The sequence below is a fragment of the Salmo trutta genome, chromosome 1 (assembly GCF_901001165.1).
Source record: "Salmo trutta chromosome 1, fSalTru1.1, whole genome shotgun sequence".
Classification (NCBI taxonomy): Eukaryota; Metazoa; Chordata; class Actinopteri; order Salmoniformes; family Salmonidae; genus Salmo; species Salmo trutta.
Window position 1 is genome coordinate 79,635,713 of NC_042957.1, and position 18,850 is coordinate 79,654,562.

The 18,850-nt window shown below is 44.4% G+C and overlaps 1 protein-coding gene across 1 annotated transcript in view; it reads left to right on the forward strand.

Annotated features, from left to right (window-relative positions):
• LOC115200125 (cytosolic endo-beta-N-acetylglucosaminidase) overlaps positions 1-18,707 on the forward strand; it is a 150,606-nt gene extending 131,899 nt beyond the window's left edge. The window contains exons 2-9 of the mRNA XM_029762930.1: positions 336-567; positions 767-873; positions 1,255-1,366; positions 4,592-4,776; positions 5,652-5,794; positions 13,569-13,668; positions 13,801-13,912; positions 17,663-18,707. Of these exons, the coding sequence (XP_029618790.1) occupies positions 336-567; positions 767-873; positions 1,255-1,366; positions 4,592-4,776; positions 5,652-5,794; positions 13,569-13,668; positions 13,801-13,912; positions 17,663-18,046 (1,375 nt within the window). The 3' untranslated portion in view covers positions 18,047-18,707. The remainder of the gene's footprint in view (positions 1-335; positions 568-766; positions 874-1,254; positions 1,367-4,591; positions 4,777-5,651; positions 5,795-13,568; positions 13,669-13,800; positions 13,913-17,662) is intronic.
• The last annotated feature ends 143 nt before the right edge of the window (positions 18,708-18,850 follow it).

The following is an 18,850-nucleotide window of genomic DNA, read 5'->3' on the forward strand; positions in this document are numbered from 1 at the left end:
CCCGTTCACCTCTCTCCACCCCTTCACCTCTCTTCTCACCTCTCTCCTCCACTCCCCATCACCTCTCTCTCTCTCTCCCCTCCCCCTTCACCTCTCTCTCTCTCTCCACTCCCCCCCTTCCCCTCTCTCTCCACTCCCCCCTTCACCTCTCTCTCTCTCCACTCCCCCCTTCACTCTCTCTCTCTCCACTCCCCCCTTCACCTGTCTCTCTCTCTCCACTCCCCCCTTCACCTCTCTCTCTCTCCACTCCCCCTTCACCTCTCCCACTCCCCCTCACCCTCTCTCTCTCCACTCCCCCCTTCACCTCTCTCTCTCCACTCCCCCTTCACCTGTCTCTCTCTCTCCACTCCCCCCTTCACCTCTCTCTCTCTCTCTCCACTCCACCTTTCTCTCAGAGTGTTTTTCTCAGCGTGTGATGGTATCTTCACCAACTATAACTGGACAGAGCAGAGCCTGGAGAGAATGAAGGCCTACTCAGCTGCTCAGGGCCGGCTGGCGGACATCTTTGTTGGGGTGGACGTGTTCGCCAGGGGAGAGGTGGTGGGAGGGAAGCTGGAGACTAATAAGGTTAGAACTGGGAGGGGGAGGGTCGGGAGATGGTGGGAGGAGGGTAAGGTGTGTGTGTCAGTGCTTAGTCACAGGTACACGTGTGTGTCTTCTTAAAGAAGTGGAGTTTATTATGGTGGTGTGTGTGTGTGATCATAAAAAAGTGGTGTGTGCTCGTAACAATATATAAACATCAGTCTCTCTCTCTCTTCCCCTTCAGGCTCTGGAGATGATTCGTAAACATGACTTCTCTACGGCCATCTTTGCTCCAGGCTGGGTGTACGAGTCCATCCCAGACAAGACTGACTTCAGGAAGGAACAGGACAGGTGAGATGAACTTCTACTGTGTAATGTAGTGCCGTGGTTGTTTTGGGGATTTTGTCTGATGTAGTGGGATGTTGTATCGAACGCCACACCGTAAGTGCCTCTGGGAAATATGAAGTTATGCTGTCTATCTAAGGACTGTAGATGAGTATGAGGCATGTAGCTAACATCTGGTGCTAACATCTGGTGCTAACATCTGGTGCTAACATCTGGTGCCATGTTTGTTATACATGGTCCCTGGACCGTGTTGAATAAACTAATAAAATAGAAGATTTAGTCTATCTTATAAAAGCGCTCACTCATACCACACGTAGCATTAGCCACAGTCGAAGTGACCCTCCTATGTCATATCCTACAATGTCACATCCTGTTTCCTGTGTGCAGGTTCTGGTCTCTCCTGTCTGACTTCCTGTATGTCCACCGGCCCTCGTCGCCCCTCCCTTTCGTCTCCTCCTTCTGCCAGGGTGCTGGGACCAGCCTCTACTGGAGGGGACAGGTGAGTGAGTGAGACAGAGAGAGAACAGCCTCTCTAAACAGACAGCAGCACCTCTTATCAGAACCTCCTCTCCTCTTCCACCTGATCTACATCCCTAGTTCCCAGAATGTTTTCAACACTCAACCATCTTAAGCCTATACAACTTTCATGTTACCCTCCAAAATAGTCTCTTAGACCATGGCCCAGTAGCATTACCATGACCCACCAGGGGGTCCCAAGTCCCACCATTTGGGTAACAACTAGGGCAGGCACAATTACCGTGTAACTGACGGTTATGGATGAAGACCGTCATGAAAATAAAATAACTGTCATGACCGTTGAAGAAGCAGGACTGAAGATGGGACGACCGGGCATTCGTGCGATTTGAGTCCGTTTCTACAAAAACATGGACTCTTTAATAAACAACATGATGAAACTTTGTTGCCCCTTGCTGAAATCTGCAAGGTGTTGTTGTGAACAATGAACAGAAATGGTCTTGGAACCTCTGACTTTGGCAATTTGACGGGTAAACTCATGGTTATACAACATTTCATGACTATTCATGAGTGTCGACGTAGAACCCGTCGGGTGATTGGTTGAGCCTTATTGGAGTGCGTGATGTCACACAGGTGCTCTACACAGCCGTCTGGTTGGCTAGTTCGCACCACAGCTATGAGCAGTTAGCACTGACCCGAACGACTCGTCAAACCCAGCTTCAGCTAATAAATTACAGTCTCACCAGCTAGCTACTGTCGAGTTGCATCAATTCAATCTGGTATTGGAATAAAACAGTTAACTCAATATAATTCCTTTAGTTATGTATTTAATGAAGCAAACATTTAAATGGTAAATATGAAGTTCGTATATACGGGCTCCCTGTAACACCACGCAGGGCAGAACAGAGAACTGAAATGACATCCAATTTGTAAGTCGCTCTGGATAAGAGCGTCTGCTAAATGACTTAAATGTAAATGTAAATCATAAGTTCTTCCTTAAATACTTGTTGACAGACGTAGTTCCCTCTCCCTGACGGCCTGTCATAGTAGAGGCTTGGGTGTGGTTTAGACTTACTCCGGCCTATCGTTGGCGTGCAGGCTGGTCCCAGCCTCTAGACGCATCTTTGTTGCCAGGCGTAGTTGTCTTCTAGCTTATCTTCGTGTGTGTACCCGAGAGTCAGACACCCAAGGACAGTGCCTGTTTCTATGCTACAGTTAGGACAGTGCCTGTTTCTATGCTACAGTTAGGACAGTGCCTGTTTCTATGCTACAGTTAGGACAGTGCCTGTTTCTATGCTACAGTTAGGACAGTGCCTGTTTCTATGCTACAGTTAGGACAGTGCCTGTTTTTATGCTACAGTTAGGACAGTGCCTGTTTCTATGCTACAGCTAGGACAGTGCCTGTTTCTATGCTACAGTTAGGACAGTGCCTGTTTCTATGCTACAGTTAGGACAGTGCCTGTTTCTATGCTACAGTTAGGACAGTGCCTGTTTCTATGCTACAGTTAGGACAGTGCCTGTTTCTATGCTACAGTTAGGACAGTTTCTGCTTTTGTGCTACAGCTATCTTCCATTCTACCAGCCCCTCCCGTTAGTCATGTCTATTATATGTTGCTCCAATCTATGTTAATACAATATTGTAACGACCCTGGGTTTATAAGCGCGGAAATCGACTCTGCCGCTCGAGCATGCTTTTGCGGCACAGTCGATAGCGCGCCGGACTTCGGGCTTGAAGGTCGAGGGTTCGAGACTTGCTCCCTGCCTGTTCATTACATTGGTGTCAGAAGTGGGATGTACCCAGGGTCGTTACAATATAAACCTCTTGGTGCATTCCAGTCCGTTCATACTTAGGCCTACATCTACTGTAAATGGTAATGCATCACATCTAATAAGTGAAATAAAACCCAACACTACCAATCTATAATTGTTATTTTTACCTTTCCACAAACGGTCTGTATATGTTCCTTGATATGAGCAAGTTAACCCAAATGTATCAAAGGATAGGTCATGCGTCCACAATTAGTTAGTGGCTACTGCCTGGTCAGTGATCTAGCTAGCTACATTGAAATACTTATCTACCCTCCTAACTGCGCTGGTCAGTGGATAAACTAAGTTAAACTAAAATATTTGTCTGAAAATAACCTAGTCGCCAGTTATTGTTGCTCGTGGTGGGATAATTTCTAAGTAGCCTGTGTTCCCATGAGCTCCCAAGTCTAAAGAGTTGTGTATTTTGGCATCCACGATTAGCTAACTAACTAGTTGGCCACTGCACGTCCAGTGTGAGCCAGAATGCTAGCTACATTTCAGCCAGTAGCTATCCTTCTAAATGCGGTGGTCGCTGGATAAACTAGCTATGAGAACATATTTGGCTGAAAACAAACAAGTAGCCAGTTGAATCATATCTAACCCGCTGGCTCCTGGCTGAAGCATATGTCCCCATGAGCTCCCGAGCCTAGTTAACGTCGCAAATTAGCATTCGCTAGCTAGCTAAGCTATGACTCAAACACTGAAGCTAGCTAGCAAGCCCTCCTCTGCGACAATGCTATTGGAGAGCAGGAATGTCATATTTGTATTTTAAATGTATGTGAACTGCCATTGAAGTTGGTGGTTAATACTGGTTTCCGATCTGAGGCAAGAGAAATTGTCCGCCATGTTTCAGTAAGGGCTCATAGTGATGTCACGCACTCAAGAAGGCTCAACCAATCACCTGACGGTCGATAATATTCATAAAATTGCCTCCACCATGGCTGCCTGGGTATTGTGATGCAGTACTTTCCATGATAATGTCGAATTTTCATTCAAATTATGTTAACTGATGTGGCTCATGCAATGTAATGTATTTGTCAGTTGAGTTGTATCAACAAATCACAGCACATATTGATGGGTATACTTCCTGCTTTGCTCCTATGGGAACACTCACAATGGCTGCCAGTCCACCCATTTTGCCATCATTGACTTGAATGGGGACGCCTGTTCTATTCATTTTATTTCTATGGCAGCACATGCAGTTAGGAGAGGAGGAAGGGAGAAAATGTGTTCAGCGGTTATTACGGAGACTGCGGTCATTTGGCTGCCCAATTATCGGCATCCAAAATGCCATGACTGTCACACTACTAGTAACAACAAGGATCTGGGGCTTCTTTGGAATGCATTGTACTGCAATATGTATCACTGAATGGGTTTCTGTCCTATTTGTGCCCTGTAGTTACCCTCTGATCTGTCCTGTGTGTCTGTCTGCTGGGTTGTGTAGCGTGAGGTGGATCGTAGCTGGTTCAACCTGGATGCCCAGGAGCTGCAACCCCTATACTACAAAGAGACCCTCGAGGGGGAGGGCTGGCTGAGGACCCAGGGCTGCCCTGAAGATGCCTGGAGCGGGGGCAGCTCTCTGCTCGTAGAGGGCGTCCTACCCTCCATGCTGTCTAAAGTCTGCGCCAGGTAGGGGAGTGTGTAGGGCAGTGTGTAGGGGAGTGTGTAGGGCAGTGTGTAGGGCAGTGTGTAGGGCAGTGTGTAGGGGAGTGTGTAGGGCAGTGTGTAGGGGAGTGTGTAGGGGAGTGTGTAGGGGAGTGTGTAGGGCAGTGTGTAGGGGAGTGTGTAGAGGAGTGTGTAGGGGAGTGTGTAGGGCAGTGTGTAAGGCAGTGTGTAGGGGAGTGTGTAGGGCAGTGTGTAGGGCAGTGTGTAGGGGAGTGTGTAGGGGAGTGTGTAGGGCAGTGTGTAGGGGAGTGTGTAGGGCAGTGTGTAGGGGAGTGTGTAGGGGAGTGTGTAGGGCAGTGTGTAGGGGAGTGTGTAGGGCAGTGTGTAGGGCAGTGTGTAGGGCAGTGTGTAGGGCAGTGTGTAGGGGAGTGTGTAGGGCAGTGTGTAGGGCAGTGTGTAGGGCAGTGTGTAGGGCAGTGTGTAGGGGAGTGTGTAGGGCAGTGTGTAGGGCAGTGTGTAGGGCAGTGTGTAGGGCAGTGTGTAGGGCAGTGTGTAGGGCAGTGTGTAGGGCAGTGTGTAGGGCAGTGCGTTCATGAGGGCTAGTATATTCCTCTTACAGCTTTAAGGATTCAAATGCTATGGCCCCTCTCTCTCTTCCCTTCTCCCTCTTCCACTTGTTTCCTCTCTTTCCCTCGCTCCCTCTCTTTTCCCATCTCCTCCCTCCCTCCCTCCCTCCCTCCCTCTCTCTTCTCCCTCTCTTTTCCCATCTCCTCTCTCACCCTCCCTCCCCTCCCTCCCTCTCTCTCTTCTCCCTCTCTTTTCCCATCTCCTCCCTCCCTCCCTCCCTCCCTCCCTCTCTCTTCTCCCTCTCTTTTCCCATCTCCTCTCTCCCCTCCCAGGATATTTTCTCTCCAGGTGCCTCTATCCTCCAGGGTCTTTGTGTCTCTGATCTATAAGCCGTCTCCTGGGGTCACTGTCTCTCTGGAGTTAAAGACTGCTGATGCTACACTCTGCACACACAGAGGTGTTCAGGATATACCTAGTGAGTCAGTCATATCACACACAGTTCAGGATATACCTAGTGAGTCATATCACACAGTTCAGGATATACGTAGTGAGTCAGTCATATCACACACAGTTCAGGATATACGTAGTGAGTCAGTCATATCACACACAGTTCAGGATATACCTAGTGAGTCATATCACACAGTTCAGGATATACGTAGTGAGTCAGTCATATCACACACAGTTCAGGATATACCTAGTGAGTCATATCACACACAGTTCAGGATATACCTAGTGAGTCATATCACACACAGTTCAGGATATACCTAGTGAGTCATATCACACACAGTTCAGGATATACCTAGTGAGTCATATCACACACAGTTCAGGATATACCTAGTGAGTCATATCACACACAGTTCAGGATATACCTAGTGAGTCATATCACACACAGTTCAGGATATACCTAGTGAGTCATATCACACACAGTTCAGGATATACCTAGTGAGTCATATCACACACAGTTCAGGATATACCTAGTGAGTCATATCACACACAGTTCAGGATATACCTAGTGAGTCATATCACACACAGTTCAGGATATACCTAGTGAGTCATATCACACACAGTTCAGGATATACCTAGTGAGTCATATCTCACACAGTTCAGGATATACCTAGTGAGTCATATCACACAGTTCAGGATATACCTAGTGAGTCATATCACACACAGTTCAGGATATACCTAGTGAGTCATATCTCACAGTTCAGGATATACCTAGTGAGTCATATCACACACAGTTCAGGATATACCTAGTGAGTCATATCACACACAGTTCAGGATATACCTAGTGAGTCATATCACACACAGTTCAGGATATACCTAGTGAGTCATATCACACACAGTTCAGGATATACCTAGTGAGTCATATCACACACAGTTCAGGATATACCTAGTGAGTCATATCACACACAGTTCAGGATATACCTAGTGAGTCATATCTCACACAGTTCAGGATATACCTAGTGAGTCATATCACACACAGTTCAGGATATACCTAGTGAGTCATATCACACACAGTTCAGGATATACCTAGTGAGTCATATCACACACAGTTCAGGATATACCTAGTGAGTCATATCACACACAGTTCAGGATATACCTAGTGAGTCATATCACACACAGTTCAGGATATACCTAGTGAGTCATATCACACACAGTTCAGGATATACCCAGTGAGTCATATCACACACAGTTCAGGATATACCTAGTGAGTCATATCACACACAGTTCAGGATATACCAGTGAGTCATATCAACACACAGTTCAGGATATACCTAGTGAGTCATATCACACACAGTTCAGGATATACCTAGTGAGTCATATCACACACAGTTCAGGATATACCTAGTGAGTCATATCACACACAGTTCAGGATATACCTAGTGAGTCATATCACACACAGTTCAGGATATACCTAGTGAGTCATATTACACACAGTTCAGGATATACCTAGTGAGTCATATCACACACAGTTCAGGATATACCTAGTGAGTCATATCACACACAGTTCAGGATATACCTAGTGAGTCATATCACACACAGTTCAGGATATACCTAGTGAGTCATATCACACACAGTTCAGGATATACCTAGTGAGTCATATCACACACAGTTCAGGATATACCTAGTGAGTCATATCACACACAGTTCAGGATATACCTAGTGAGTCATATCACACACAGTTCAGGATATACCTAGTGAGTCATATCACACAGTTCAGGATATACCCAGTGAGTCATATCACACACAGTTCAGGATATACCTAGTGAGTCATATCACACACAGTTCAGGATATACCCTAGTGAGTCATATCACACACAGTTCAGGATATACCCAGTGAGTCATATCACACACAGTTCAGGATATACCTAGTGAGTCATATCACACACAGTTCAGGATATACCTAGTGAGTCATATCTCACACAGTTCAGGATATACCTAGTGAGTCATATCACACACAGTTCAGGATATACCTAGTGAGTCATATCACACACAGTTCAGGATATACCTAGTGAGTCATATCACACACAGTTCAGGATATACCTAGTGAGTCATATCACACACAGTTCAGGATATACCCAGTGAGTCATATCACACACAGTTCAGGATATACCTAGTGAGTCATATCACACACAGTTCAGGATATACCTAGTGAGTCATATCACACACAGTTCAGGATATACCTAGTCAGTCATATCACACAGTTCAGGATATACCTAGTCAGTCATATCACACACAGTTCAGGATATACCTAGTGAGTCATATCACACACAGTTCAGGATATACCTAGTGAGTCATATCACACACAGTTCAGGATATACCTAGTGAGTCATATCACACACAGTTCAGGATATACCTAGTGAGTCATATCACACACAGTTCAGGATATACCTAGTGAGTCATATCACACACAGTTCAGGATATACCTAGTGAGTCATATCACACACAGTTCAGGATATACCTAGTGAGTCATATCACACACAGTTCAGGATATACCTAGTCAGTCATATCACACACAGTTCAGGATATACCTAGTGAGTCATATCACACACAGTTCAGGATATACCTAGTGAGTCATATCACACACAGTTCAGGATATACCTAGTGAGTCATATCACACACAGTTCAGGATATACCTAGTGAGTCATATCACACACAGTTCAGGATATACCTAGTGAGTCATATCACACACAGTTCAGGATATACCTAGTGAGTCATATCACACACAGTTCAGGATATACCTAGTGAGTCATATCACACACAGTTCAGGATATACCTAGTGAGTCATATCACACACAGTTCAGGATATACCTAGTGAGTCATATCACACACAGTTCAGGATATACCTAGTGAGTCATATCACACACAGTTCAGGATATACCTAGTGAGTCATATCACACACAGTTCAGGATATACCTAGTGAGTCATATCACACAACAGTTCAGGATATACCTAGTGAGGTCATATCACACACAGTTCAGGATATACCTAGTGAGTCATATCACACACAGTTCAGGAATATACCTAGTGAGTCATATCACACACAGTTTCAGGATATACCTAGTGAGTCATATCACACACAGTTCAGGATATACCTAGTGAGTCATATCACACACAGTTCAGGATATACCTAGTGAGTCATATCACACAACAGTTCAGGATAGACCTAGTGAGTCATATCTACACACAGTTCAGGATATACCTAGTGAGTCATATCACACACAGTTCAGGATATACCTAGTGAGTCATATCACCACAGTTCAGGATATACCTAGTGAGTCATATCACACACAGTTCAGGATATACCTAGTGAGTCATATCACACACACAGTTCAGGATATACCTAGTGAAGTCATATCACACACGTTCAGGATCTACCTAGTGAGTCATATCACACACAGTTCAGGATATACCTAGTGAGTCATATCACACACAGTTCAGGATATACCTAGTGAGTCATATCACACACAGTTCAGGATATACCTAGTGAGTCATATCACACACAGTTCAGGATATACCTAGTGAGTCATATCACACACAGTTCAGGATATACCTAGTGAGTCATATCACACACAGTTCAGGATATACCTAGTGAGTCATATCACACACAGTTCAGGATATACCTAGTGAGTCATATCACACACAGTTCAGGATATACCTAGTGAGTCATATCACACACAGTTCAGGATATACCTAGTGAGTCATATCACACACAGTTCAGGATATACCTAGTGAGTCATATCACACACAGTTCAGGATATACCTAGTGAGTCATATCAACACAGTTCAGGATATACCTAGTGAGTCATATCACACACAGTTCAGGATATACCTAGTGAGTCATATCACACACAGTTCAGGATATACCTAGTGAGTCATATCACACACAGTTCAGGATATACCTAGTGAGTCATATCACACACAGTTCAGGATATACCTAGTGAGTCATATCACACACAGTTCAGGATATACCTAGTGAGTCATATCACACACAGTTCAGGATATACCTAGTGAGTCATATCACACACAGTTCAGGATATACCTAGTGAGTCATATCACACACAGTTCAGGATATACCTAGTGAGTCATATCACACACAGTTCAGGATATACCTAGTGAGTCATATCACACACAGTTCAGGATATACCTAGTGAGTCATATCACACACAGTTCAGGATATACCTAGTGAGTCATATCACACACAGTTCAGGATATACCTAGTGAGTCATATCACACACAGTTCAGGATATACCTAGTGAGTCATATCACACACAGTTCAGGATATACCTAGTGAGTCATATCACACACAGTTCAGGATATACCTAGTGAGTCATATCACACACAGTTCAGGATATACCTAGTGAGTCATATCACACACAGTTCAGGATATACCTAGTGAGTCATATCACACACAGTTCAGGATATACCTAGTGAGTCATATCACACACAGTTCAGGATATACCTAGTGAGTCATATCACACACAGTTCAGGATATACCTAGTGAGTCATATCACACACAGTTCAGGATATACCTAGTGAGTCATATCACACACAGTTCAGGATATACTAGTGAGTCATATCACACACAGTTCAGGATATACCTAGTGAGTCATATCACACACAGTTCAGGATATACCTAGTGAGTCATATCACACACAGTTCAGGATATACCCAGTGAGTCATATCACACACAGTTCAGGATATACCCAGTGAGTCATATCACACACAGTTCAGGATATACCTAGTGAGTCATATCACACACAGTTCAGGATATACCTAGTGAGTCATATCACACACAGTTCAGGATATACCTAGTGAGTCATATCACACACAGTTCAGGATATACCTAGTGAGTCATATCACACACAGTTCAGGATATACCTAGTGAGTCATATCACACACAGTTCAGGATATACCTAGTGAGTCATATCTCACACAGTTCAGGATATACCTAGTGAGTCATATCACACACAGTTCAGGATATACCTAGTGAGTCATATCACACACAGTTCAGGATATACCTAGTGAGTCATATCACACACAGTTCAGGATATACCTAGTGAGTCATATCACACACAGTTCAGGATTACCTAGTGAGTCATATCACACACAGTTCAGGATATACCTAGTGAGTCATATCACACACAGTTCAGGATATACCTAGTGAGTCATATCACACACAGTTCAGGATATACCTAGTGAGTCATATCACACACAGTTCAGGATATACCTAGTGAGTCATATCACACACAGTTCAGGATATACCTAGTGAGTCATATCACACACAGTTCAGGATATACCTAGTGAGTCATATCACACACAGTTTCAGGATACCAGGGTCATATCACACACAGTCAGGATATACCTAGTGAGTCATATCACACACAGTTCAGGATATACCTAGTGAGTCATATCACACACAGTTCAGGATATACCTAGTGAGTCATATCACACACAGTTCAGGATATACCTAGTGAGTCATATCTACACACAGTTCAGGATATACCTAGTGAGTCATATCACACACAGTTCAGGATATACCTAGTGAGTCATATCACACACAGTTCAGGGATATACCTAGTGAGTCATATCACACCACAGTCAGGATATACCTAGTGAGTCATATCACACACAGTTCAGGATATACCTAGTGAGTCATATCACACACAGTTCAGGATATACCTAGTGAGTCATATCACACACAGTTCAGGATATACCTAGTGAGTCATATCACACACAGTTCAGGATATACCTAGTGAGGTCATATCACACACAGTTCAGGATATACCTAGTGAGTCAATATCACACACAGTTCAGGATATACCTAGTGAGTCATATCACACACAGTTCAGGATATACCTAGTGAGTCATATCACACACAGTTCAGGATATACCTAGTGAGTCATATCACACACAGTTCAGGATATACCTAGTGAGTCATATCACACACAGTTCAGGATATACCTAGTGAGTCATATCACACACAGTTCAGGATATACCTAGTGAGTCATATCACACACAGTTCAGGATATACCTAGTGAGTCATATCACACACAGTTCAGGATATACCTAGTGAGTCATATCACACACAGTTCAGGATATACCTAGTGAGTCATATCACACACAGTTCAGGATATACCTAGTGAGTCATATCACACACAGTTCAGGATATACCTAGTGAGTCATATCACACACAGTTCAGGATATACCTAGTGAGTCATATCACACACAGTCAGGATATACCCAGTGAGTCATATCACACACAGTTCAGGATATACCTAGTGAGTCATATCACACACAGTTCAGGATATACCTAGTGAGTCATATCACACACAGTTCAGGATATACCTAGTCAGTCATATCACACAGTTCAGGATATACCTAGTGAGTCATATCACACACAGTTCAGGATATACCTAGTGAGTCATATCACACACAGTTCAGGATATACCTAGTGAGTCATATCACATACAGTTCAGGATATACCTAGTGAGTCATATCACACACAGTTCAGGATATACCTAGTGAGTCATATCACACACAGTTCAGGATATACCTAGTGAGTCATATCACACACAGTTCAGGATATACCCAGTGAGTCATATCACACACAGTTCAGGATATACCTAGTGAGTCATATCACACACAGTTCAGGATATACCAAAGTGAGTCATATCACACACAGTTCAGGATATACCTAGTCAGTCATATCACACAGTTCAGGATATACCTAGTGATCATATCACACACAGTTCAGGATATACCTAGTGAGTCATATCACACACAGTTCAGGATATACCTAGTGAGTCATATCACACACAGTTCAGGATATACCTAGTGAGTCATATCTCACACAGTTCAGGATATACCTAGTGAGTTCATATCACACACAGTTCAGGATATACCTAGTGAGTCATATCACATACAGTTCAGGATATACCTAGTGAGTCATATCACACACAGTTCAGGATATACCTAGTGAGTCATATCACACACAGTTCAGGATATACCTAGTGAGTCATATCACACACAGTTCAGGATATAACCTAGTGAGTCATATCACACACAGTTCAGGATATACCTAGTGAGTCATATCACACACAGTTCAGGATATACCTAGTGAGTCATATCACACACAGTTCAGGATATACCTAGTGAGTCATATCACACACAGTTCAGGATATACCTAGTGAGTCATATCACACACAGTTCAGGATATACCTAGTGAGTCATATCACACACAGTTCAGGATATACCTAGTGAGTCATATCACACACAGTTCAGGATATACCTAGTGAGTCATATCACACACAGTTCAGGATATACCTAGTGAGTCATATCACACACAGTTCAGGATATACCTAGTGAGTCATATCACACACAGTTCAGGATATACCTAGTGAGTCATATCACACACAGTTCAGGATATACCTAGTGAGTCATATCACACACAGTTCAGGATATACCTAGTCAGTCATATCACACAGTTCAGGATATACCTAGTGAGTCATATCACACACAGTTCAGGATATACCTAGTGAGTCATATCACACACAGTTCAGGATATACCTAGTGAGTCATATCACACACAGTTCAGGATATACCTAGTGAGTCATATCACACACAGTTCAGGATATACCTAGTCAGTCATATCACACAGTTCAGGATATACCTAGTGAGTCAGTCATATCTCACACAGGAGTTGTAATGTGTTGTATTATTATTGATGTGTGTGTGTGTGTGTGTAGCCAGCAGTGTTGAGCCTGCTGCTTTAACAGAGGACCACCAGTTGGTGAGACAGTTCTCTCAGAGCTGTGGACAGTGGAACCCAGACGGATGGACTGTCAGGTAAGAAGATCTCTGTGTGTGTGTGTGTGTGTGTGTTCCCAGTTGGAGCTGCAGGGCTGTGCTCTGAGGGATGTGTGTGTGTGATATAGGCTAGTAATACTGTTTGTAATAACGTGTGTGTGTGTGTGCCAGGTGTTCCCAGTTGGAGCTGCAGGGCTGTACTCTGAGGGATGTGTGTGTGAGCGTGCAGCGTGATGGAGGAGATAAGGACACACCCTTTAAATGCCGGGTCGGAGAGATTATGGTGAGAGAGAGAGAGAGACCTTACCACAGAATTACCCGTCACCAGAATGATATCTGTCCCAGACTCTTAGGTCTGGGGCCTCATTTTATCAATATTGTTTAGAAACGGTTCTAAAATACGGAATTTAGAATGTTCGTACGCATAGAAAAAAAGTGTGATTTATCGAACAATCCTATGAGCGTTATAGGCACACCGGTAGGATATAACCGTTGATAAATACCAATTGTTCTCTGCCTCAGTGCTCGTGCATGACCTTGGCTATTTGCATTTCAAAACACCTCTATGGTCAAAATCATCCCTTTAAAGCCTGTGGGGAATACACAACGCCGTACCAGGAAGTACAACGACACAACCAGAGACTGAAACAGAGGTGCCTAGTGTCAGAGGTTGAGTACAACCACAATGTTTGATTGGACTCGCTCAGTTGTGGTTTGACCTGTAAAAATGACAACATGGCTACAAAGACAGGACCATTAGGACAATTGAAGTTGCTTTAGCAAATGACAAATATACTTCAAATGAGTAGCTAGGCAACACTCACCAGTAAAGCCATCCATCCTCAACAGCTCTCTCCTGTAGACGTAGTAGGCCGACACTGTTGTTCTGCAGAATGAACGAGTCGTTCTTTCCACCTGGCCACCACATTCAGCAGCGACACTGTTGTTCTGCAGAATGAACGAGTCGTTCTTTCCACCTGGCTACCACATTCAGCAGCGTCTTTTGATCCTCACATAACCTTTCACCTGCACATTAAGAGAGGAAGCATTTCCTGTTCACATACAGTAGATTAACTCGTTTTGGGATGGTGCTTTTAATGGCGATGTGGGGGCCGTCTAGTTCTCTGTTGGTATTTGGGAACCCTGATGGAAAAGAAACCCCTCTTGATTTCAACCTTTTTGTTTAGCTGATGATTGCATCCGAAACGTCGGCTCATCGAGGGCTGGGAGATGCCGATCGGCAAGTTCCCGGTGAAAGTGCTCGTTGCCAAACCCCCAAGGGTGGATAGCACTTGGATGTGCACCGGAATGGCATGTGTTTGCCTTTCTAAAGTAGCTCTTAAATCCTCAATAATCCTATAAGATTGGTTTTGGAAAACGATATCTGATGAGCCAATCTGTACTTTCTGGAAGAAAAGTCCCACCGGTCTCTAAAAACCGGTCTGCTAAATGTATAGTGTGTAAATCCTCAAACAGGGCAAGATCAGCCATCTCTCATTAGATGTCCCATTATCTCTGTCTTTTAACAAATGTTTAACTTTCACACGTGCATCTAATTTAACAATTGACTGGACTTTATATGGATTATTATCGTAACAAATGCACTGATGTGGTCAAATTATATGATACAGTCTGTCAAGATACACTACATGACCAAAAGTATGTGGACACCTGCTCGTCCAACATCCCATTCCAAAATCATGGGTATTAATATGGAGTTGGTCCCCTCTTTACTGCTATAACAGCCTCCACTCTTCTGGGAAGGCTTTCCTCTAGATGTTGGAACATTGCTGCTATAACAGCCTCCACTCTTCTGGGAAGGCTTTCCTCTAGATGTTGGAACATTGCTGCTATAACAGCCTCCTCCTCTTCTGGGAAGGCTTTCCTCTAGATGTTGGAACATTGCTGCTATAACAGCCTCCACTCTTCTGAGAAGGCTTTCCTCTAGATGTTGGAACATTGCTGCTATAACAGCCTCCACTCTTCTGGGAAGGCTTTCCTCTAGATGTTGGAACATTGCTGCTATAACAGCCTCCACTCTTCTGGGAAGGCTTTCCACTAGATGTTGGAACATTGCTGCTATAACAGCCTCCTCCTCTTCTGGGAAGGCTTTCCTCTAGATGTTGGAACATTGCTGCTATAACAGCCTCCACTCTTCTGGGAAGGCTTTCCACTAGATGTTGGAACATTGCTGCTATAACAGCCTCCTCCTCTTCTGGGAAGGCTTTCCTCTAGATGTTGGAACATTGCTGCTATAACAGCCTCCACTCTTCTGGGAAGGCTTTCCACTAGATGTTGGAACATTGCTGCTATAACAGCCTCCTCCTCTTCTGGGAAGGCTTTCCTCTAGATGTTGGAACATTGCTGCTATAACAGCCTCCACTCTTCTGGGAAGGCTTTCCACTAGATGTTGGAACATTGCTGCTATAACAGCCTCCTCCTCTTCTGGGAAGGCTTTCCTCTAGATGTTGGAACATTGCTGCAGGGACTTGCTTCCATTCAGCCACAAGAGCATTATTGAGGTCGGGCACTGATGTTGGGTGATTAGGCCTGACTCGCAGTCGGCGTTCCGATTCATTCCAAAGGTGTTTGATGGGGTTGAGGTCAGAGCTATGTGCAGGCCAGTCAAGTTCTTCCACACCGATCTCAACATACCATTTCTGTATGGACCTGGCTTTGTGCACGGGGGCATTGTCTTTCTGAAACAGGAAAGGGCCTTCCCCAAACTGTTGAAAGCACAGAATCGTCTAGAGCGTTAAGATTTCCCTACACTGGAACTAAGGGGCCGAGCCCGAACCATGAAAAACAGCCCCAGACCATTATTCCTCCTCCACCAAACTTTACATTTGGCACTATGCATTGGGGCAGGTAGCATTCTCCTGGCATCTGCCAAACCTAGATTCATCCACCAGACTTCGATTTTTGTTTTTACCTTTATTTAACTAGGCAAGTCAGTTAAGAACAAATTCTTATTTTCAATGACGGTCTAGGAACAGTGGGTTAACTGCCTTGTTCAGGGGCAGAACGACAGATTTTGACCTTGTCAGCTCGGGGATTCGATCTTGCAACCTTTCGGTCCAAGTCCAACGCTCTAACCACTAGGCTACCTGCCGCCCCATGGTGAAGCGCGATTCATCACTCCAGAGAACGCGTTTACTGCTCCAGAGTCCAATGGCGGCGAGCTTTACACCACTCCAGGTGACGCTTGCCTTTGCGCATGGTGATCTTAGGCTTGTGTGCGGCTGCTCGGCCATGGAAACCCATTTCATGAAGCTCCTGACAAAGTTCTTGTGCTGACGTTGCTTCCAGAGGCAGTTTGGAACTCGGTAGTGAGTGTTGCAACCAAGGATAAGATTTTTACGTGCTATGCCTTCCCAGAAGAGTGGAGGCTGTTATAGCAGTAAAGAGGGGACCAACTCCATATTAATACCCATGATTTGCGGCACTTGGCGGTCCCGTTCTGTGAGCATGTGTGGCCTACCACTTTAAGGCTAAGCTGTTGTCGCTCCTAGACATTTTCACTTCACAATGACAGCACTTACAGTTGACCGGGACAGCTCTAGCAGGGCAGACTAACATGATTGGAAAGGTGGCATCCTATAACAGTGCCACGTTGAAAGTCACTGAGCTCTTCAGTAAGGCCATTCTAGTGCCAATGTTTGTCTATGGAGATTGCATGTCTGTGTGCTAGATTTTATACACCTGTCAGCAACGGGTGTGACTGAAATAGCCGACTCCACTCATTTGAAGGGGTGTCCACATACTTTTGTATATGTAGTGTATATGTGACCAACAAATGCATATCTGTATTCCCAGTCATGTGAAATCCATAGATTAGGGCCTAATGAATTGATTTATTTCAATTCAGTAAAATCTTTAACTGTTGAATTTATATTTTTGTTCAGTATAAGTAATGTTGTAACTGTTTGTACATTTCAATCATTTATAAAAGTGACTGATTTGTTTATCTGTGTTTCTTAGACGACGTCTGTCTTTATCTTTCCTTTGTCTCCCTCATCTCTCCCCTCTTCAGATCCTGGATGCTGAGTCCCTCTCCGTTCCTCCCCTCCCAGTCCAGAGTGTGTGTATCTATGACGTGGTGTGGCTGAGGGGCGCCAATAAACTTCATCTCAACGCCACCCTGCGCTGGCGCTACCCTGCCCAACTCGTACGCCACTTCCTGGTGTACTGGCGCCGGCTGAGGGGTCCAGACCCCCGGATCCCATCTGGCAAGCTGGCCCTGATTGGCCGAGCCTACTGCCCCTTGTTCCGGGTGACCGAGCTGACGGTTCCAGAACCTCCAGGTCTTCTAGAACTGGTGGTGGAACCCGTGTCCCGGGAGGGGTTCCGTGTTCCTGAGTCCCAATGGGGGAGGAGTCGTCTCAGTTATACTGAGGAGAGGACGGACCAATCATAAGACAGTAAAAGGGTAGCAACGTACTGGCTGTCCCAAATGGAACCCTATTCCCTATATAGTGCACTACATGGACCCATAGGGCTCTGGCCAATGTAGTGCACTATATACGGAATAGGGTGGGATTTGCTACTCCACAACACTTCCTGTCTCCTGTCCAGTCAGTGATAACCTGATTCAGTACACAAGCAGGACTGGACAGGTGAGAGTAAGCCAGAACGCAGTCCATTGTCTTCTGGGTGCAGAGCAAGGGAAGGATACTTCAAGCAGTACATAGAGACTTCCCCCCAATACATACAGATACTCCCTAATTGGGCAAAAGACCTTCCTCTCAGCGACTCCTCCGTGAGCCAGAAACCGATAAGTGGTCGAGGAGTGTGTCAATACGTTAATCGGAGAACGAAGGAGGCTGCGCCCCTCCATTACGGATTTCCACAGAGGATGAGGCAGGAAGTGACATACCCCCTTTTGTTTTTTTCTAAGGAAAAAAAGCATGCACACGTTAACTACACGCTACGTATCCTTTCATCTAGAAAACTACACGCTACGTATCCTTTCATCTAGAAAACTAGGTACATTAATTTTGGGATTCCCTTGTAAAAAGAATATTCACCACATGCTAAATGAATTGAAGCATCAATAAAGATACTTAAAAAAAAAAAAACATTGAATTTTATTTGAGTCAAAACATTTGCACAACAGCGTTCCATGTTGGTTACTGAATGTCTGACAAAACAACATGAGGACATTTTAGAAATGTATGAAAGAATTAAGACTTAGTTTCATATTTTAGTCAACAAATCTCCA